The sequence below is a fragment of the Chelon labrosus genome (assembly GCF_963514085.1).
Source record: "Chelon labrosus genome assembly, chromosome: 6".
Taxonomy (NCBI): domain Eukaryota; kingdom Metazoa; phylum Chordata; class Actinopteri; order Mugiliformes; family Mugilidae; genus Chelon; species Chelon labrosus.
Genome location: NC_140342.1, coordinates 12,150,749 through 12,172,116, shown reverse-complemented (window position 1 = coordinate 12,172,116; position 21,368 = coordinate 12,150,749). Strand labels below are relative to the sequence as shown.

The window sequence follows — 21,368 nt, the reverse complement described above, 5'->3', positions numbered from 1 at the left end:
TCCTCTTTTGCCATCCACCCAAATGCAAACTATGCAAAATATAAGATAACTAGTGCAAATATCAATATATGTGCAAATGGGGGAATGTGAACAATGAACTGAAAAATGTATACAGAAGCTGAAAAAGTGAACAGTGCATTATATGTCACGAAGTAGTCCATGATTTTAGTCTATGATTCTAGACTCCTGTCAGCTGTTGAGGAGTCTGATGGCAGTGGGGAAGAAGGACTTCTTTAGTCTCGAGGTCCTACATTTCACACTCCTGTTCCTCCAGCTTGAGGGTAGGAGTGTGAACAGTCCGTGTTGGGGGTGGGTGGGGTCTTTAGTGATGGAGGCAGCTCTCCTGTGCTTGTAGATGCTCTGCAGAAAGGGCAGTGGTGTCCTGGTGATCTTCTCAGCAGTCGTCACCAGTCTCTGCAGGCGTTTTCGGGTTCATGGCTGTAATGCTGCCGTACCACACGGTGATGCAGCTGGTCAAGATGCTCTGAGCGATGCAGCTGTAGAAGTTGCCGAGGATCTTAGGCGACATGCCGATCTTCCTCAGCCTCCTCAGGAAGTACAGCCGCTGCTGAGCCTTCTTGACCAGCTGTGTGGTGTTCGGTAATGTGCATCTCTAGGTACTTGAAGCTGCTGCTCATCCTTTCCACTTCAATGCAAGTTTCATTCATGAATCCAATGTCACACGAGGCCCTTTGTTGTCTTCATGGTCAGAGCCCTCATTACCCACAATGCAACGGGGCATTGGAATATTATTAAAGAAAGCTCTTTATGACTGAAGTACAATATATTAACTTACCATCATCCACCTTTGCCATTTCCGAAAACTCAAACACACACGTCACAGCTTGGTAAAGTATCTCATCAAACTAATGGCCAGGTAACTCCAATAGAAAATGTATGAGCATAATGAAAAGGTGAGGATGTTTATGAATGCTGGCATTTTCCACCGACAAGAAATTAAGAAGAAAACTATGTTAAAACTATAATGTTAGCATATACAGTATGTTACAACTTGGTATCCATAACCCTACGAGGTTGTGAAGACCAAAAGAGGGGACTGGTAATTTTGGTCTTGTGAATATGGTAAACACGAACATAAACATTTAAAGGCAGCGTCTGTACAGCCACGACTGGAGCCACAAAAGACTTTATTCAGCAGTGTTTTCACCTGTAGTATGTGGTAGTTCTCCAACACCAAATTCTACCTTGTTCAGCCTCCTGCACGCCGTCTACTCATGTCTTCTCTATGTCTTCTCTATGTCATGTGTTGAAGTGATTTCAGAGAAAGTAACAGTTGATCTAGTGTTTTAGTGTTTCAGTGTGAACTAACAGAACAACACAGGGTCAGGGTTAGACACACCAGGTGCAGGTATTTATGCTTTCTCCAGCGTAAACTCCCAGCAGACCGGTTGAAGGAGTAATATCCAAGCTTAAGACTGTCCACATATAAAGCGATTTACTCACTGGCTACTACCCTAGTTGCCCCAGTTGTATATTTCTGACCCCAAATGTTTCAGAAAACCTCGTCAAAAATCATAACATCGTCAATGACACCGCCGCTTTATCTTGGTCCATACCATGATGGTCCCAGCAGGAGGCATTTGGTGGTACCAAATTCAAGAACGGTGTTTCCTTGTGGTAAATGTTTGGGGAACTCTAATGTTTGTGTTAACCATATATGACAATCAACTGTAGGAGCTCAAAGCTGAGATTAGTTCAACCTGGTACCTGAACACTTTGTGTCACCAAAGGTTTTCAAGGCTGCCTTAGCAATTTTTCATCACTCCTTTAAAATGTCATGGTCTTCCATTGTCACCACATGGCTGCCTGCCTTTCTTTGTGTACGCTTGTTTAAAAATGGACGTCTGATGGAATTCCTCTTTGAGTTACCTGTATAAGGTTAATACAGCCACACTGACAGTGAGTAAAATACACACCACAGTGTTTTAAGGAGCGGAGAGCATTACTGAATCAGCTTTCCCTGCCTTTCTGTAGCGCATTAATCACACACTGACACTCAAATTTGACCCAAGGTGTTTCTGTAACTTTCAGTCACAAACATATGTCACCAAAACCGTAGCTACTGATGAATATACACACATACAGTACAGTCACTCTGAGGCAGCAGCAGCAGCAGCAGCAGCCATATAAATCACCAGAATAAGGCACATCAGCATTCAGGAAATTAAACATTTGTATTGCTTGAATTTACTCAGTGCCCCTCTAATGAACAAATATGCCCTAATCATTGTTAAGTTAATAAGTGCAGCACTTTAGACCCTCAGGGTTTAAAGCTGATAAAGTGTGTAAAGTCCAGTGAGGTCATATGGTTACATCAGACGAGATAGAGTGGCACCACTCTGATGATGTTCTGTCTACAGATGGGGCATCGTTGCTGTGGCAGGGCCTGGTAGCAGGTATAGCAGCAGCAAACATGTCCACAGTCCAACAGGATACAGTTACGAGGCTGAGTGAGGCAAATCACACACGTATTCTCGGTGTGATTGTCGGCCCCGTCTAGTAAAGCAGGCATTCTTGAGACTTCAGCCATCAGTCTCTCGAAATCCCTGGCTTCCCGTTCGCGCTTCCTGCATTGTTCTAGGTGACGGTAGTAGCGCAGGCCTACCCAGAAGAGGACCGCTGCCCCAACCAACGCAGAAGTGACAGCCAGCACCTTCCAGCCAAAAGCCGTGCTCTCGTTCTCCTCTCTGAGGGTGTCAAAGTCCGCCAAACTTAAGAAGTACCGTGAACCATTAGACGGCGGTCGAAGACTGAGGGTGCCGTCCGAGTCCAGTATCACCTCACCTACGCCTGTAAGAGTGGTGCCCACCTGGGAAAGAGGTGTACGTTTGAATAACTGCCAGTTTTTAAAACTATTTGCCTTAGTGGTAACCAAGAAAAATATTTACACTCTGCCAACAGGAATGGGAACTTGTGTTATCTCATCTAACAACTGACCTTGAGCATCTCCTCGATCTCCAGTTGACCTTTGAGCTTCTCCCCACTGAAGAACTGTCCTACAATGTCACCCAAGCCATAACTGGCCTGGTGAAACTCCTCATAGGTGACCTCCGTGTTCGTTCCCGAGGCCTGCAAGGGGCACAGGACTCGGACTTCGGCCTCATTCGTTCCCGCTAATACAAAGGGCACCGTATTCACTCTTTCGTGCACGACTCGTTCATTGTCAGTCCTGTGGAGAGAGGAACAGTTGGTCTCTTTAGGCCACACATGCCGATACAGAGGAAATATGGAATATGCTTTGAGTTAACCTCGTTGCATTTGCTTTTCACAAACATAAATATTTAACTGAAAAGAAATTACTCAAGTGATGTCAACTGAATAATGTTTGACTGAGCTAATGGAGCTAATGTCTTTGTGAGCTTTATAATGCACAAAGTTTACCACACATGGAAAACTTAATGTATTACAGATCTGGACGACCCCAGTTCATCGTGCTGCAGAGAATCACTGTCTTGCTACGGCTCTCACCATGTGCGTGAAATAGCGTTCCACAACAGCCTGTGTTCCTTCAACATGAATTTGCGCAACACGCCGGCAATTTCTTTGTTGAAATCACTTGTCAGAGGCTTGTCTACCGGTTTCACAGCACCTACAACAACACACATATGCACACACATGCAGTAACAGGTAATAAGAGGCAGGAAGGGTACACACAGTGAAAAAACAAGTCATCAGTCGCCTGCCTGTACAGGAAAAACAATGAAACCCTGATTACCTTCAATGACGACATATTGAAGACACGCTCCTGGAGTAACTTTCAAAATGTCTTTGAGATTCCCATCTATGGTGAAGTGGGGAGCATTCTGACAACATAAACAGACTATTTGTATACGCACACAATGGCACATATAGTAGCAGACAAAATGAAGGTTTCACATTTTACGCTACAAGACTGTAACACAGAACGACCCATAAAAGAGGAAGAGAAAATAAAGTTTACTGCCACATAAAATTCTGCTTATATTATTTTTTAAATTTTGGATTTCTCTTGTGAATGTTTGCATAATTTGCTCAAAGCGTTCACATCTAAATCCATTCCCAACGATGGCTTACACAGCCTAAGAAAATGGTAATTGTGAATTAGACAAAAAGTCTCTACTAACATCGAGTTTATCTACTGTCATCTGGTTCCTCCTGTACAGATAGAAGCAGATGCCTGAGAGGGCAAGGCTGGTCCCAACAACCAACCCCTCTGTAATGCTAATGGAAAATCCATCCATTCCCTCTGGGTCTCCTGTCACGGTCCCAAATAGCAGACCTGCACAAACAAACAACAGGTGAAAAGTCAATAAATCAACTGTCTACGAACCTACAGCTGCAAGCTGTCGGAGTCTACTGTGATGTAGTTGAATGTGTTTACAGTGTGTGGCACTGAGGTAGGTGTGGAACAGATCATGACCCATCCTCCATCAGTATACTGATTACCTTGCATGCGTTTTGCATTGTTTTGGAATAATGCATTTTGACTCCGTGCAGTCCAACAGGTTAATCTCAGTGATGTATAATTCTGCTGATCAAGTAATTAGGGACCCATTTTGAAATCAGTTAAACACATATATTGTCTAAGAAAGAGTGTCACTCACTTCTACCAAGAGTAAACACAGTGAGAAGTGAAATAAGGTTGCAACGAAGCTGGAAATGAAGTGATACATGCTAGATTTTAAACATGATGTTAAACGTCTGCACTGGAGAGGTCTGGAGATATAATCAGAAAACGAAGCTTAACAACCCTCTAGGTTTTTTTAAAGAATGCCTGTTTCACTGGCAAACAGGTGAAACACGAAAAATAAAGTCAGACTTTAGCTTCTACTGATCACTGTACAGTAAACTGCACATTTCAAGAGCCACATGCTAATCTTTGATAAAAGTACAATTAAAATTGTGTGTGGAGTTTAATGTCTGTGTTGTAATCGCACCACTTACCACATAAGATATCACCCCATTATATTCTAGTAAAACAAAGTTAGCTGCTAGCCTGCTAACGTTGCTAGGACAGCCGGGGAACCGGTAGTGACCTCTAAACGTTTTTACAACCTGGAGTTAATTAACAACACGAGCAACAATAATGAATGTATATAGGTTTTAATCAACGAGTACAACTAACAAGAGTTGTTTTATATCGATCTAAATGTACCTCTCAAGTTGACATAATCGAGTAAACGCTGTCGTCCATGTCACGTGACGCCACCGATGTCACGTGACCGAGCGTTGGCGCATGTCAGTTGCGGCCTCTCTCTCTCTCCACGTCGCTGCTCGGCTCGGCTCGCTACTCCGCCGAGATGGCAGGAGGTGTGCGGAGAAAGTCTCCCGTAGCCCCGTCCCCGCTGTGGGGAAAACTCCAGTCACTGTGGCAGGACAAACATTTGATCCTGTTCAAGACGGACTACACGTTGCTGGTCGTCTCGGTTTTGTGGTTCCTCGAGATCGGCATCAATGTGTGGGTCATACAGAAGGTAGCATGTAAGTAGCTGCGCGGCTAGTTAGCACGCTACGGTGTTTGGTCACTAATCGGAACGCAGCTGAATGCTAACTAGGTAGCGTTAGCAAAGCATTTAACGTAACGCTGCCACCTGTCAGAGGGAAGTTGGCTGTCATTGCATGACCACATACGTACAGTCAACTGTTCAGTCCCCGTTAGATGACTTTCTTTAGTTACAGCTGGTCTTAAAATCAAATGTGTGTTTTTTGTGGACTCTGCTGCAAGTAAACGTCTGGAGGCATTATTATAACTGATAACGGATATATTTCAGGGATTTGTATTAGGCATTGTTAAATTTGACATTTAAGATTTAAGATTACATCGATTATTATGAATAGTTTTATAAGCAGCTGACATTTGTTTTAGTTTTTTGATTAATCAATGCATTTGTTTATTCCATGTTATGGCTGAAAGTACTGAAAACTAGCCCAGTAATGTCACAAAGACTAGGTGGTTGTCTAGGACCTATAAACATTTAATTTATGATGACATGAAACTGAGAATAAAACTCATACAATACTAGCAAATATTTGCAAACGAGAAGGTGAATGATATTTTTACAGAATAACTGACTAAATGTATTATCTGTTAAAAAAAATTGTTGGCAATTGCATTTCTCTCTGCTAACTAACCATTAAATACGTTTTTTTTTTGTGGCTTATGTGCTAAAGCGTTGATTGGCTATGTAGGAGACTTATTTGACACCACTTTGAATGTAGTGAAGTTGAGATGTGTGCTTGGTATCGTTTCAAGATCTATATGCAGTGATATATAAATTATAATCGGTAGAAACAGTGACGTCCGTCCTTCATTCATGATCACTGATTCATATCATTTACTGCAGACACCGAGATCGACTGGAAGGCCTACATGGATGAAGTGGAGGGAGTCATCAATGGCACCTACGACTACACCCAGCTGAAAGGCGACACAGGCCCTTTGGTGTGAGTTTCAGAGGCTTTAAAGTCTCTCCATCCGACGGTTATCAGTGCAGTTCTTCTGGATGAATTAGCACCTTGTTGTTGCAGGTACCCAGCTGGATTTGTGTACATCTTCACAGCTCTGTACTACATCACCAGCCATGGGGTGAACATCCGTCTGGGCCAGTACATATTCGCTGTCTTCTACCTCGTAACGCTGCTGCTTGTCTTCAGAATATACTACCGCACTAAAAAGGTCCGTTTCTTTTTTTTTAATGTGACAGAAACCTCTTGTATCTTGGAAAAGTATTCATTTTTCTACAGTATAAAGCCCAACTGTCTCTTTATTTTTAGAATAACGTGTTTTTAAATTTCTTTCAGGTCCCTCCGTACGTGTTCTTCTTCGTGTGCTGCGCCTCCTATCGCATCCACTCTATCTTTGTGCTACGTCTCTTCAATGATCCAGTGGCCATGATGCTGCTGTTTGCAGCTGTCAATCTCTTCATGGATGGATACTGGACCCTGGGCTGCGGCATTTACAGGCAAGTGTGGACTCTGATTGAACTGCTTCCACTTAGTCAAGAGAAACATGCGTACATGATGAAATTACAACTCAATCTCCCTCTCTTTCTGACAGTTTAGCAGTGTCTGTGAAAATGAACGTGCTTCTCTTTGCCCCCGGGTTACTCTTCCTCCTCTTGTCTGAGTTCGGCTTGATCAAGACAATCCCCAAACTTTCGCTGTGTGCAGGAATACAGGTAAATATTCCCTCTAACATAACGGCCAACATATGTTTACTGAGATGGTGATATATCTGAGCAACATTCATCTTATCTTTCTTTACGGTAGCTGTTGCTGGGCCTCCCTTTCCTCCTGGAGAACCCTGTCGGTTACGTGAGCCGGGCTTTTGACCTGGGCCGTCAGTTCATCTTCAAATGGACGGTCAACTGGCGCTTCCTGCCTGAATGGCTCTTCCTGAATCGCTACTTCCACTTGCTGCTACTGGCCGCTCACCTGCTAGCCCTGCTGCTGTTTGCTTTCCGCCGGTGGAAGAGGTGAGAGTGGCTGCTTGAATGACTGTCGATTAGCTCAAATAAATCAAGGGTTACAATGACGACACTAAAAGCTTTGACTCAGTGTGTAGGTGATCTCATGGAGCCTGTTGCATGGTTTTAAAGACCTATAAATTTTTTTCATATTTAACTAAACCATATGTCATAATGAGATGCAAAGAAAACTCAACTGCATAGTCTCTGAAGGATGTGACCTTTGTTTTCACTCTCATGTTTCTGTGTGTTCTGCTGAAAGCTTTAAGGTACGTGAAACACTGTTAGTGGATTATTCATTCAACCGTAGAGTACAATTAAATTCATGGCCTCTGTGCAATAATTCAGGGTTTATAAATTGTTATAAAACACGCTCTGTATCTCTGTTTCTCTCACCAGACCAGGAGAAAGCATCTTCGAACTTCTTAAGGAGCCGGGAAAGCGGAAAGTCCCTCCTCAGAAAAACACTGTGGATCATATCCTTCCGTTCTGTTTGTTTATCAGAGGGACATTGTTCCTTAAAAGACACACCAGGGTCGTTGGTAAAATTATTAATTCTACTGTTGGGTAACATGGTTAAATAAGTCTGTTAATAATGTTCCTAGTGTTCCTGTTCTCTTGTGTCAGACCTTAACAAACGATCACAGATAGTTCTGATCCTGTTCACGTCTAACTTCATTGGCATGTGCTTCAGCCGCTCGCTGCACTACCAGTTCTACGTCTGGTACTTCCACACCCTGCCTTACCTGCTGTGGAGTGGAGGAGTCAAGAAGTTGGCCCACCTGCTCAGGTAAGAGGGGATTTAAAAAATAATCTAATTTTGATTAAGTTTTTGATTGACCTACGGCACAGCGCATCCCTGAATCTCGCGCTCTTTTCTTCACATGTGCAGGGTTCTGATCTTGGGTCTGATCGAGCTTTCGTGGAACACCTACCCCTCGACTAACGGCAGCTCAGCGGCCCTCCACGTCTGTCACCTCATCATCCTCCTTTGTCTCTGGCTGGCTCCACCCCTGCATTCAGCCCCAGCAGAAACACAAAACAAGGACAAACGGCACTGAGCCACGGCCTGATCGGACCCGAACTTGCACTCGGTCCAATCAGCTGCAGAACAGCCTCCATCCTCCTCCTCCCTGTGGTGCAAAGGGAGGTCACCGTGGTAGACTGTTAACAAGTCAATAAAAAGGAGCCATTCGACGCTTTTCATCTCCGCTCGCTGCTTAAAGTGAAGCGGGCCGGTGCAGACGGGCGCCTGCACGATGAAATGGCACACTTGCAGTTGAAGAGATGAGAGGGAAAAATACAGATTCTCAGGTTTCATTTTCAGATACAGATACAGAAAATCTTGAATGTTATGCTGCGTGGAGAGAGTTTGTTACATGGGCTGTATTTCTGATGTTAAAGCTACTCTGTCCATAATTCCCCTGACCTAATCGATGCTTCCTTGCTTCATATTCGGATACTGCAGAGATCTTGTTAACTGAAAAAAGTGGCATACTGAAGAATTTTAATAATATCCCAAAGACGTAGAAGAAAATGTTTAGTTTTTCATTATATTCCCAAAAGTGTGAAAGAGTAAGCTCTAGACAATCATAGTCACTTCTTTTCTGTCTGTTTTGAGTCGTTACACTCATCATTTAATGTGAGAAATTAGGAGATTGTTAGGCATGACAACGAATGTTTAAAATACAGCGTTTTTATTTCATCATCAATAATTTCACTGTTAAGATAATCTCTCATTAGTCTACAGAATAATTATCCTGATAATCAAATTCACCCCTTGACCCAACTTGACACAGTGATTACACATTTGGCATCGTAACGCATTATACTGGCTACAAGCTAAAACCTAGACTACAAAAAGCCCATTAGGTGGTCAAGGCATTCTTGTGATTGCATAAAGCATATTGATAATAAAAGGCCACTTGGTCGTGTAAAATTGGATTGAACTTGGCACTGGATTATTGTATCAGTTAGTAAAATACACATTTAGTTTTCCATGTAAAGGTACTTGGAGTCGCTCATTGGTAACAAGTGAGTATGTTAATCAGCAGGCGTGGCTCAGCTTCCTCTGAGATGATTGTCTCACATATTGTTGGGGTTATAACACAGCATGTTGAGTTTGATGTTCTCGTCCCAGTGGCGCAGCAGCAGGAACAGCTGTCTGGCTGCTCCCTTAAGCCCTGCCAGGTCCACTCCCTCCGGCAGCTCCTGACAGCGCAGCCAAAAGTCTGCTTTTGCCGCCACGAGTTCCCACTCCATAAAGTAGCCGGCACACCGGTGCTCCAGCCAAGCTAGAGCCACAGCTGTGGCCCAGCTCGAGCCCTCCAGATCCTCTTGAGCCAACTGGCTGCTCCCTTGGAGGTCAGCTGGCTCTGCTGAAGAGCCTTCACATATGTCTGTCTCTGATCCGCGACCACTGTCTGCCTGGCCGTGGCTCTGAGAGGGGCCAACTGACAGCTCCAAGGAGCCCTCTTCAGAGCTAGGGAGGTCAGGAGGGGAGGTCACAGGAGGGTCCCGGTCAGACAGGTGTCTTCGGCGAAGCCGTGACTCTAATATCAGGGGAGTGTCGTCTGGGGTGTGGTGGAAAGGAGGAGCAGTTGGTTTGACAAGGGAGCAGGAAGAAGGAGAGAAGGTAACATGGTGACTAGCAGGAGCACCGGGAGGCTTGGCAGAGGTGGACAGAGATGGAGCACTGGGGGATGTACAGCGGAAGGCTGGGCTGAGGCTGCGGCGGTGGAGGCTGTACGGTGACGCTCTTTTAAGGCGGTCCAGGGGGATCTGGACGCAGTCAGAGTAGATCTCAGTCAGCAGAAAAGCGCCTGACGCCAGCTGCAGACGCACCTGAGAGAACATCATAGACCTGGATTAATGACTGCTTACATGCCTGTGTGTGTTCAAGTATACAGTAGTTTGCAAAAGCTTCACACACTAAAAAATAAAGTGAGGATGAAGGCGTATGTAGATTTTATTTATCATTTGGCTTCATACAAACTGTAGTAAACAGAAAAAAAACCATTTAGCAGTAAATTAGCATCCATTCTCCTCTGTAAATTTGCTTGTCGCAGTCTTCTCTGACTGACGCCATCAGGTGGAGCTCAGTGTTCTGTGGGGCTATACCATCTGCTGAAGGACTCATTGCTGTTAAAATAGTTCTTTATGACTCTTGACTACATTTCGGGGTCAGTGAATTTGGGACCATATGCCTGACAGTACTGTTTGATGATCTTCCTGAAATGTGCTGCAGATGTTGTGTAGGCACGGCTCACCAGGGGCACGTAGTCTGGACCTTCACTTTCAGGCTGTTTCTCAGTCTCTGCAGATAAACAGCTGGACTTGAGAGGAACCTGTTTTCCTGATGAAATGGAGGACCTGAGTCTGACCAGAGGGAACCTGGAATGTATTAAAACAGGTGTTTTTATTAAAGCTCTACATTTTCTAAATAAAATATGCAGTACATCTCAGAGAACCTCCAGAATAATGTGAGCATAAACAAAACAGGTGGCAGTATGCAATGGGAATTTTAAAATAAAGACCAAAGCATCTGTTCCCATGTCTTACCCTTTTAAGTTTTTATAAATGACTTAAAATTTCAATCCAAGTTCTGCATTAGCATTCTTTGCCCGTCCCTTTCACAGTCAATGCCACATCCACTAGGAGAGTTTATCTAAGGATTTAATATGAATGTCTTGCCTGGTGCCAAAGAAGCTCTCCATCGACTTGCTTTCAATCGATCGCTGTGAACGAGTGCAGGGGGTGCCGGCTATCCCAGGAGCTGTGGCACAGTAGGCGCTACCTGCAACACCTGAGACAACACATTAACAAATATTTAACTCTATTGTTTCATTTGCACAGTGATAGTGCTGTTTTCTGACTGTTTAAATCGTTTTTAGCAGAATTACTTTGAACATCATTTAAAATGGTTTACTGGAAATGTTACGACTGAAAACCTAAAATTTCAATCATACACCTCCACTGTATTAGTGTGAAAGCAATGTAGAAATCTTCTAATCAGCTTAGATAAATGAAATGTATATGCATGATGGGATACCAACAGAGATGTATTTGTAGTTTGGTTGAACTGCTCCTTTAACGTCTGCTTAACAAGTTGTTGTTGTTGTTGTTGTGTGATCAAGTCAGGAGAGAGGAGCTCTCTTGTTTGTCCTTCCTTTCAGACTCACCAGAGTTCGGACTGGCTCTCTTGGTGAGACGCCTCTATCCTTGACACTACACTGACTCTGGAGTGTTTTCACTGAGTGAGTGGACAGCAATACTTACTAGAGTCCCAGGAAGTAACGCTACAGGGTGAGGCAGGAGTGTCATCTCTGTCTGAGAGATACAAAGATTGTTGATGACCTAACGTCTTGATAACAGAAATGGGTGGTGGTCTCTTTCGGTCATTCTACCTGTGGAGTTCCAGGCGTCCTCCACATCTTCACTGTCTCTGCTGGTGCGCCGTCTTCCCAGACCAACAGAGTAAGCCCTCTGCCTCCGACTGCCGGACTGAGAAGTCTGCCTGCTGCCCAGATGCATCCCTGCGCACACAGACGCACATATAGAGTAAAATCTGGTATTTAAACTGCATCTGGATGCCCGAAAGTTTAACTATGTCGAGTTAGGGGGTTCACGAGAGACAGATTTAGAAAATAGTCAGTGGCTGAAATTTTTAATCCAGCCTGCAGATAAAACACATGAAAAACAATATCCTACAGACCCTCCCTGCCTTTAAATGTCATCCCAAGTCTGAGATAATTCTAATGACACAATCAGGATATTTTTGTTTATGTACAGGTCTTTTAACACTCTCCATCACACATCAGCAAAACTTGATTGTGCCTGTTTACTCTATGTGTGTGTCAGCTGGTAGCACACCTGTGTTTTGGACGTCCAAGCTCTCTGGCAAGCCTTTGTTGGGGTTGTTGTCAGTGGTAGTGAAGGCTGTGTACATACAGATGATGTTACAGTGCTTACTTGTCTGGATAGCTTTCATACGGTGACGCTTAGCTGGACCTAAAAAATCACCAACAGCACAGAGACGGTAAGAGATGGGTAGTTTCACTTCAGAGATAACTGTACACCAGTAAACCCTCACCATGTCCGGTGTCACACTCCTTCTCTGCCATTTTCTCAAAGTCTCTTATGACTGAGCGAGCGGTCAGTTGGTGAATTATCTCCTCCCACGGTTGCCCTCCTTTCCCTTCTTCCCCTCCTGCTCCAGCGCATCCCTCGTCCCCTCCGATCTCCAGGCTCTCGGGGGTCCAGAGGTGCCCTAGGTCCACCGTGACCTCCCAGGACACGGGCCTGCCGCTCAGCAGGCCATGAATGAGGGAGCGGCACTGACCTGGAGGAGGATTGTCTGGTGGAAGAGCGGTGAAGAGGTACTCTGGGTCTGTGAAGCTGTCCCAGTCCAGAGGTGATGCAGGGAACAGGAGTCCATCTGAGGGTCGGAGTGAGAACAAGAAATGTCATTGGAGTTGAATTATGAAGGCATGTTCTCACGTTTATTTGTACTCTAACTTACTGGAGTCAGTAAGGCTTCTGTGGGACGGGGGCTTCGTCTCCCCATCGCTTTCGTCCAGCCTCCCTCCCAGTGTCTGGTCAAAGGAGACCCTCTCCAGAGCCCTCCTCAGGCGATGCATCTCAAGTTCACCCTGAGGGGACGAGAAGCTCCGTGCAGCCATGGTCGAACGTGCAAGAGCTTTCTGTCTTCTTCGAGACTCCTCGCCTCCTTCCAGACGCCCGCCGCTCTGGATAAATAAGAGGGAGGAGTTGGCGGCTTTTTCATGACTAAATCTTCCATCTAAATCTTTCCACTAACCTGTAGTAAGACAGAAAAGTCTTACCTTTTTGGACCCGTTGTCTGAGGTTTCAGCTGAAAGGTTTTGCTGCCATGATGAATCTGCCCAGCGAGACAAGGACGACCTCTGTTCTGGAGGCGGCATCTTCTCGAGGCCTTGGGGTAGAGACCCTGTATCCAGCACTGGATCAGAGTGAGGGTCAGTGAGAAAGGCCCCGCCTGCGGAGTCTGAGTTTGAGCCGTGTATGTGTGAGTGGGACTGAGTTTGTAGACTTCGCTCACTGCTGAGGGAGCAGCGCGTGAGGACGTACTGCTCCTTGATGTAAGAGCTCTGCTGGATCCTCCTCCTGACATCACTGGACCAGTCCAGCTCCACACCTAGAGTGGACAGAAAGCAGCCGTTTACCACTATGGCTATAAAAATAGGCAAATGGACGTTTCAGTGACGAGTGACTGACCTGGACTGATGCCAGGGTCAGTGTCTCTGGCACAGGAGAACTCAGAAGATATTTCTCTGGAAATTTCCCGCAGTGCCTCCTCCAAGTCGGTGCCGTCTGCACATGTGACCATGGGCATCAGCTCAGAGGCAGGAGGAGAAAGCTCGTCACTTGATAGGCCAAACATAGAACCGGTGGAGCCACGGTTTAAACCTTTACACCCTCGTCCTTGAGACTTAAAAAAATAAAATTAAGAGATTGTTTTCCATACAGACAAACTGATGTTTTTAGTTTTTTTTTAAATCTAGTGGTATATTGCATACCTCACTCTTCTTTGCTTTGAAATTTGTCATGTCGTACAGAGTGCAGTATCCAATGAGGCAGTTCCCAGGGTAGAGTGGAGGGATTTCATTGGGTGAAAGAAGAGCCTCCATATTTTCTGGCAGATACCAGTCAATGCGTACGTCAGTCAGCACAGGTTCAAAAGCCTTTTTCAGAGACTTGATTAACTGGAGGGAGAATTGGGGGATAAACCAAGTTGAAGGTTATATTTATACAAATTACTTATAACATGTGGTGGATCAAGTGTTCAGATTATTTTTCGTATGTACAGACAGACGGGATCCCCACACAATGGGGATGTACAAATGTACAAATGTACAAAAGTGTTAATGTGTAATTGTTCTGCAATTCATATTTTGTCCAATAGGTGTCAGTGCTGCAGTGCTGCTGACCTTGGGCTGGAGTCTCTCCTCATCATCCAAGAACTCTGTGGTCCCTCCTGTCAGCCTGGCAACGCCCTGCAGGAGTCTCCTGCAGGCTCGGGGACCAAGGCCCAGGCCAAAGCATCTACAGAGGTGATACTGTACATTAAATATCTATCACAAATCAGGAGAACTGTTAAGAATGCCACAACTATTACGTGAGTATTATCTTCATTTTTTGCTATTACAGAGCTTCAGCACCCTGCCTGCACTAAACATGCAATGCTGCTTCCATGTGTCTCTGAGAAAGAGAAAACACAGAGCCATCAAACAGACAGAACTGTTATTTGTGCTCTCGGAGGGATCAACGGCTATTTGGCTAATTGAGAGTTTGAAAAGAGCAGGAGACAGAATAATTGAAAAGGCTGAGATCTCGAGCGCCGTCTCTAAAAACAGCAGGTCTTTCTGGCTGTCAGCCCCGCATGAAGAGAGAGAAACAGAAAACCAAAATGATATACAAAGAAGAGAAAAAAAAAACACATTTGCAGCCATGTAAGTAACATTCATTAAACAATTACATGTATTGTGTGAGAATAAAGACACAAACTTGTACATGTTTGGCAGAGGGATGGCCAAAATACAGCAGCGAAAGTCAGTCAAAGAGGAGAATACTAATGAGGCATAAATGGAGATATTCTGCATCGGTGAAGGGCCTGGGGGAAACCAGAAGGGGCGTGACTCTTACTGCAGAGGAGAGCACTTAACAGGATTACTGGGAGGGGCTGAAAAATACTTTTTTTTTTCCCCCTTATGTATAGACCCCCGCTCCTTTCCTCCTCTACATAGTATCTGTCAGGTTTATCACCTCACTCTGCCTGCACTCGTTGTGCTCCCGGTCCTCCCTGCTTGCTTGTCACCCACAGTGATTTAATGTCCTATCACATGCGAGCCATGTATTGCATGTTGTTAACGTGTTGTTTAGATTAACGTCTGTGTTTTCTCTCATGTCCGACGTCCGCCTGATTTCCATACCTGCCGGCGCATGTGTTCCTGCGTACCAGCTCCAACACTTTAGCCACATTGCTGATGGACCCATCTGTGATGATGAAGACCTGGCGAGGATATGAACGCTGCATGGGCTGCTGGTAGAGCCAGGACAGCGCCCCCAGCAGGTTGGTGCCTCGCATGTCGGCTCTCATCCTCTGGACGTACTCGTAGGCCTGCATTAGAGTCACCTGGATGCGTAGTAGATTAAAGCGGGGATGAAAACAGATCCACAGTAAAGGAGGAAGAAGCAAACAACACCTGTCTGACTGCTCTGCTGTGCAAACATCACCTATGTTGTCAAGATAAATTGACTGTTTGATATCAGATGCCCCAATTAGCCTGTGAGGGCAGTGCTGAATGAAATCAGTCCTTCCATAATAAAGAGAGCACAAACACACACACACACATTAGCACCTGCATTAAAATTACCTCAATTCACGCCGTGGACAAACACGACTGGCAGGACAGGAGATGATTGGAGAACATCTCCTGCCTACGTGAAAATGCATGAAAGGCCACCATATGGTGAGGAGAATGTGCAAAGGCTGTTTGTCCTGGTCTGGTTAAAACCTGATACTCTGCTACTAAGGCAACCCAAGGAACTGACCTATTCCCTGATTAAAGAGCAGAGAAAATAGAACAGATTGTCTTGCATGGTTGAACAACATCTGTGCTCAGGAAACATGATCTCCAGAGTCCATGTTGTTTTTCATATGTATAGAGAAGAACATACAATTAAGCCAGATTCAGGTAATTCTGAGAAAACTAACATCAGTGCAGAGCTTGCTGGAGGTGAACAAGGGCTTAATGGTGGTACCAAAGCCCACGATGTTGAGCATAGTGCCAGAAGGTAGACTCTTCAAGGCCACCACCATGGCTTCCTGTCGAATCAAGAAAGGAAATAACAGGATGGAGCTTCTTATGTCAGTGAATGTTGAAAACTGAAATTCATGCGTATGTTTTCTACTGCAGGTCACCTTCACGCGTTGGATGTTGGTGCCACTCATGCTGCCACTGCGATCAACGAGGAACAGCAGCTCTCTGGTGGCTTTGTGCAGCTCCAGAGGTTCACACAGCAGGTCAGGACAGAAATTGAGCATCAAGACGGGGCTGCTCAGGATATCCTTGTGGTACCGCTTCCTCACAAACTCCAGCTGTAGGCCAAGGGGAACATCAGCATGTACAGTTTTCTATAACAATCATATCTTGTAAATGCATGAGATAAGAAAAACATCGAAACGCAAAGTGTTGTGAGTATTCACTAGCCTTTCTCTCTGGATCTGAATCTTTGCGTGTGCAGCGGATGAAATCACGGCGGGAAAAGATTTGCTGTTCATACTGGGTGAAAGAGAGTCTGCCTCTCTCTAAGATGACCAGTGGGTTGTGGGGTTCTGTGGAGGTATTTGAGAATAAAGATTACATTTAGGTTAAAATAAACAGAACTGACAAGAAAAATTACAAGCATTTTATGGACAATCTTTTCCTTACTCACCACTGAGGTGCAAAATGATCTCTATGTGTCTGTCGTACGGATGCTCCTGTGCCAAGGTGATGTAGGTGGCAGAGGCGCTTTGGGCACTAGGATCCGCATCTGCCCTCAGAGCGTGGGTGGGGCTCTCCAGTCCTACAAATACGTTTAGGAGAATAGAAAAAGAGGAAAAATATGATTTTACAGTTTTTTGATGATGGTAATTTTAAGACCAATCATGCATTTTGCAGAATAATTTAGAGTGTTTTTACATTTTAACACTGCACACCAGAGGAAATTAATTCATCTTTCTATAAAAACCTTTACATTTTATATTCAGGCTTTGATTATCCCTCTCTGCCAATCCATTCATTTTATTTTGTAATGAGTTTGACTACTGTTCCAGTATTTCACTATTGGCTGAGTTAAGATCCACTGAATCAAACTTATTTGAGAAGACAGGCAGTACCAGCCAGCAGACAGGCCCCTCTGACCAGCAGCTGGAAGTTGAGCTCATACGGTGCCAGGTTGGCAGCTGGACTGGTGAACATGGCGTGGGCACACTGCTGCTCAGAGTCTGAGGCCCGATCTTGTTTTCCTGAGGTGGCACCAAAACAGCTGGTTGCTCTAGGGAGGAAGGCACTTATTAGACAACAAACAACAGACAAATGACATAATCAGGTAGAAGAGTATTGCCACAGTTAAAAGCATAAATACCCAGTTTCATCAGATTTCCCCCCATTTTCACTCTTGCTTGGAGTCATCTGGCCTCTCACAATCGGTGTAAGCAGTGTGGGGTAGACAATGCGGATTGCTCCATTTTCTAATGTGGGGAGTTCTAATGTGGTGCTTATGATGATGGACACTATATCCATGGGGCCAATGACCCCTGTACCCACAATGAAGGTGGTTCTTTCCAGGTCCTCATCCAGGATGAGATGTCCTGAAATAAAGGGCAAAAATAAAGTTAATCACATCATAAAAAATGTCAGAGTTTGAACATTTTTAGGTTTAGACTGCAGCTTAAGTGTTAGGGTTAGGGTTAATGTTTTTGGAGTCCTCGTCTTGACAGCATCTCCTCCCTAATATGGCAAATTTATGAAAATGGTGAAATAGCTGCTGCCTGTGTTTGAAAACATAAATGCATGTGAACAAATTTGGCTTAGAACTGATGATTCTGTGCTATCTGATGCCTGATTGTCCATCATAAGCGAATCAACACATGATCACTGACTTGCATGGCCAGGCCAAAAGAGAGCACACAGTCAATCACTGTCAATTATCTTCGTCCAGTACAATAAAATTAAAGTAGTAAGTATTAAAGAAATTTCTCCATATTCTTGGTGCCACCATTGCTGAACGAATGCTGAGGACATCAAATTGATATACAGTACATGTACTAAGTAAATGCCACTTCGGTATTAGGCAGGAAGCCAGATCTATTCACATTCATCGTCTGTCCTTTCCTATCCCCTAAAACAGGACAGAGAAGGGACACACTGTAGCTGCATCTGCTTCAGATCATTGCAGCGGTTGACTACAAAACAAGCTGGTTGATATTATATGCAGCTCGATTACAGTACTATAAAAGAGTGTTTAGTAAGTAGATATAGATTTTGCCTGCATTTATTTTCATCATTAATTGATATCAGATGCATTTTATAATAATTATGTCCTTGTCCTTTTTCAGATAGCCTTCATCAGGCCTGGCTTTTTGTAAAGCTAGAGTTTCTGTGGAAGACAGAACCAATGATTAGCTGTCTGTTAGCAGCATCAATAAACGCCTATTTATAAAACATTATTTACTTCTTTATTATAATGCTGCTTGGGGATAAGCGATGGCCCCAAAAGCATTAGTGATTTAAATTCTCTACATGAATGCATGTTTACATTTTTAATTGTTAGGTTTTAATTAGTGGAATCAGATAAATATATTTAGATTTGTTTATTTTATTTATTGACGGCAGTCCTCCATCCTCCCTCCTCACCGTTGGTGCATTGCATGTCTAGGCTGGAGCTGCCACAACAGCCCCACTCCCGGCCGTTCCCACAGTGGCCGTCAAGACCAGACCCAGGGCAGCAATCCAGACAGCAATCCTTCAGCTTCCCTCGGTTCTGGATCTGGACCCCGACCAACCGGCCAGCAATCACAGCTTCAAAGTCCACCACAACCTCCTTTTCCCCGAGAGGGTACACAAACACACCTAGACGAAGGGTTACAGAAATACTAGGTTTGGCAAAAGAGTCCCCAACTTCTTCACAGCTAAGATACATACAATTAAACCAGACTTTTGCTTCAGTAAGAAAATAGGATGTTTAAAAGAACAATAGATATTTTCTAAGAACACAGTAAAGGTATGCTCTGCTAGCTTTACACAACAATTGCTTTCAGATACAGGCATCATGAAGGTAGTAATGCTATGGCTGAAACAGAGGCACAACAGGTGCTTATTTTGTTAATTTTTTTCTATTCATGTTTACGTTACAGGTAAATGTTCCTCATGTTCCTCCTCCATCCACTGGAGCTCAGAAATATGTTTTCAGAAGTTGGATCTTGTTGTTACATCTCATCACAACAAAGCAACAACAAACCTTGCCAAATATTCATTCACTGAACCCTGGTCCTCAGTGGAAGTGAAATGATTATCATTTATTCTTTCTCAACAAACATACCCTTATGTATGTATAAGTGTATACATACATAAGTGTATGTTTGTTGTATATATATATGTGTGTATCTAATCTAGCAGGAAGCGGCTACTGTCCCAGTAAAGCTACTGATGCTTAGCCAATGTAAGTCCAATCCAAACACCACAACGTTTTGTTTATTACGTATAGTAGTCTTGCTAGCTATTTCTTTCCTGCTCACTTTTACACTTATGCATGATGATCACACTACCCACCCTCTACAGACTCTGTGTCAGCGTTGGCATATGTAAGGCGCGCAGTGATGCCCATGGAGCAGCCGTTGGCACATGACTTGACACAGGAGGCCTTGAGCAGCAATGGTTCCCACGTAGAGCGGTTTCTCAGCCCCACCATCTTTTCGGTACCAGCAAGCCTCTACTTTCTGCTGGTTGCATGAAAACACAAGTACACTTGCCAGAGATATGCTGTGAACAGACAGACAGGAAGAGGCATATGTGAGTGTGCATTTAAATTCTCTCATTTTCTATTCAATGCACAATCGCTGTGATCTTTTTAAATCAGGCCAGAGTTTTGCTGTGTGAATTAAAAGCATCTAAAAAGAACCAGGTCCCATTTTCATGTATATATGCTGGGCAGATAATTATTTATACTGTATGTACACATCAGCATTTGGCCATGTAAACAAGCTATCTCCTGTCCTTAGGCTCTTAGCAACCAAGTGTGATAGTTTTAGTATAACAGGCTTAGTCAATCATTAACATTGCAGGTCAGCACTTATTACGCTATGCATCACGCTAAGCATCTGCAATCAGTGGTCAAACTGTATGCAAATCAACGAGTGCTAGCAACTACAAAAGCCCTTTTACATAGATACGAGAACAAATGGAAAAAAGAAATGGTAGACTGTACTCTTCTGTTTTCAACTTGGTAACTAACCACCAGCTATGCTCACTTTCTCTCAGAGTTTCCATCTTTTTTACTGAAGCTGTAAGCAATAATTCTTCATGACTGACCTCCTAATAACTTTAAGTGCAACAGGTGCTGAGACCAGTGTGCAGATCACTTAGTGAATGGTACACTGCACTACACGGTGTGTGTACGCATACGTGTTTGAGTATGCATGCATGCATTTGCGTGCGCGTGTCTGTGTGTGTTTGCTGTGGTCCAGGTAATGGTCTTTTCACATCTACCTTTCTAACAAGATCAACAGCCTCCATCTGGCTACTGTGCCCTCAGCTCATAACGGGCAAATAAATGCCTGGTTTGTTAAACTAGGGCAAACTGATGCTGTCAGAACACACACAAAGGGAAAAGTACAACATTGCACCCTTTTATAGTTTGATCAGACTCAGACTTTTGGCAAAGCTGCTGAATAATCCTGATTTACATGACATAGATAATAACACCTAAAGACAGTATTGAGTTTGTGAGCAATTTTAATTCCCCTTTAATTCCCCTTACCTTGGAAAGTTCTGTATGAAACTCAAATGCAGATATTTATATATAAAAATAATATTGCAACATTGAGTTAAACATTTTGGTCAAGCTGTAACAGCATCTGTTATTCAAACTATGAGCACTAAAAATGAATTTTACAGAGTAAACATCCTGCATTTGTTCTGTGATGTTTAACTAATCTTTCCGGTGTTTGCAGTAGCATAGCTGGCCAAGAGTTAGCTCTGGTACACCACTGCAGTGCCCGTTTGTCAGTTACAAGCCCCAGATAATAAGCAAAATAAACGTCCAGGAACACTTACTGTACTGTTTAATGCAGTGTCTGATAATTCGCCTCTGTGTCTA

The 21,368-nt window shown here is 44.0% G+C and overlaps 3 protein-coding genes across 5 annotated transcripts; 1 reads left to right on the top strand and 2 right to left on the bottom strand.

Moving 5' to 3' along the window:
* Window positions 1-1,056: 1,056 nt before the first annotated feature.
* mul2 (mitochondrial E3 ubiquitin protein ligase 2) lies at window positions 1,057-5,211 on the bottom strand. Of its 3 annotated transcripts, none has more exons than XM_084546798.1 (6): window positions 5,156-5,211; window positions 4,125-4,279; window positions 3,737-3,824; window positions 3,490-3,610; window positions 2,959-3,190; window positions 1,057-2,830 (listed from the first exon to the last, which is right to left on the bottom strand). In XM_084546798.1, exons 2-6 carry the CDS (start codon window positions 4,239-4,241, stop codon window positions 2,336-2,338), a joined length of 1,053 nt encoding a protein of 350 aa, XP_084402924.1. In that variant the 5' UTR covers window positions 4,242-4,279; window positions 5,156-5,211; the 3' UTR covers window positions 1,057-2,335. The 3 variants fall into 3 exon arrangements, with proteins under 3 accessions (XP_084402924.1, XP_084402923.1, XP_084402922.1); XM_084546797.1 differs by lacking the exon at window positions 5,156-5,211 and adding an exon at window positions 4,945-5,111; XM_084546796.1 differs by lacking the exon at window positions 5,156-5,211 and adding an exon at window positions 4,447-4,656.
* A 9-nt stretch (window positions 5,212-5,220) lies between these two features.
* On the top strand, window positions 5,221-9,415 carry alg3 (ALG3 alpha-1,3- mannosyltransferase). Its single transcript, XM_084546795.1, has 9 exons — window positions 5,221-5,481; window positions 6,345-6,444; window positions 6,529-6,676; window positions 6,802-6,962; window positions 7,058-7,178; window positions 7,270-7,475; window positions 7,866-7,943; window positions 8,113-8,256; window positions 8,359-9,415. Exons 1-9 carry the CDS (start codon window positions 5,301-5,303, stop codon window positions 8,525-8,527), a joined length of 1,308 nt encoding a protein of 435 aa, XP_084402921.1. The 5' UTR covers window positions 5,221-5,300; the 3' UTR covers window positions 8,528-9,415.
* An 89-nt stretch (window positions 9,416-9,504) lies between these two features.
* Window positions 9,505-20,012, bottom strand: vwa5b2 (von Willebrand factor A domain containing 5B2). Its single transcript, XM_084546794.1, has 21 exons — window positions 19,823-20,012; window positions 18,908-19,123; window positions 17,637-17,862; window positions 17,389-17,546; window positions 16,944-17,075; window positions 16,718-16,842; window positions 16,429-16,605; window positions 16,222-16,332; window positions 15,437-15,639; window positions 14,435-14,549; window positions 14,024-14,209; window positions 13,722-13,935; window positions 13,310-13,641; window positions 12,988-13,213; window positions 12,559-12,903; window positions 12,339-12,476; window positions 11,873-12,001; window positions 11,745-11,795; window positions 11,160-11,271; window positions 10,736-10,859; window positions 9,505-10,310 (listed from the first exon to the last, which is right to left on the bottom strand). The coding sequence occupies exons 1-21, from the start codon at window positions 19,959-19,961 to the stop codon at window positions 9,552-9,554; spliced, it is 4,218 nt and encodes a 1,405-aa protein (XP_084402920.1). The 5' UTR covers window positions 19,962-20,012; the 3' UTR covers window positions 9,505-9,551.
* Between the last annotated feature and the right edge of the window lie 1,356 nt (window positions 20,013-21,368).

Coding starts and splice junctions, on each gene's coding strand:
- vwa5b2 (XM_084546794.1), bottom strand. CDS start 19,961: ATGGTGGGGCTGAGAAACCGCTCTACGTGGGAACCATTGCTGCTCAAG. Junction 17,547..17,636: donor GGGAAATCTGATGAAACTGG/GTATTTATGCTT, acceptor CTTCCTCCCTAG/AGCAACCAGCTGTTTTGGTG. Junction 16,333..16,428: donor CCAACATCCAACGCGTGAAG/GTGACCTGCAGT, acceptor TTGATTCGACAG/GAAGCCATGGTGGTGGCCTT.
- mul2 (XM_084546796.1), bottom strand. Junction 3,825..4,124: donor TGACAGTAGATAAACTCGAT/GTTAGTAGAGAC, acceptor TTATGTTGTCAG/AATGCTCCCCACTTCACCAT. Junction 3,191..3,489: donor AACGCTATTTCACGCACATG/GTGAGAGCCGTA, acceptor CTCTCTCCACAG/GACTGACAATGAACGAGTCG.
- alg3 (XM_084546795.1), top strand. CDS start 5,301: ATGGCAGGAGGTGTGCGGAGAAAGTCTCCCGTAGCCCCGTCCCCGCTG. Junction 6,677..6,801: donor TATACTACCGCACTAAAAAG/GTCCGTTTCTTT, acceptor AATTTCTTTCAG/GTCCCTCCGTACGTGTTCTT. Junction 7,944..8,112: donor CAGAAAAACACTGTGGATCA/TATCCTTCCGTT, acceptor CAAACGATCACA/GATAGTTCTGATCCTGTTCA.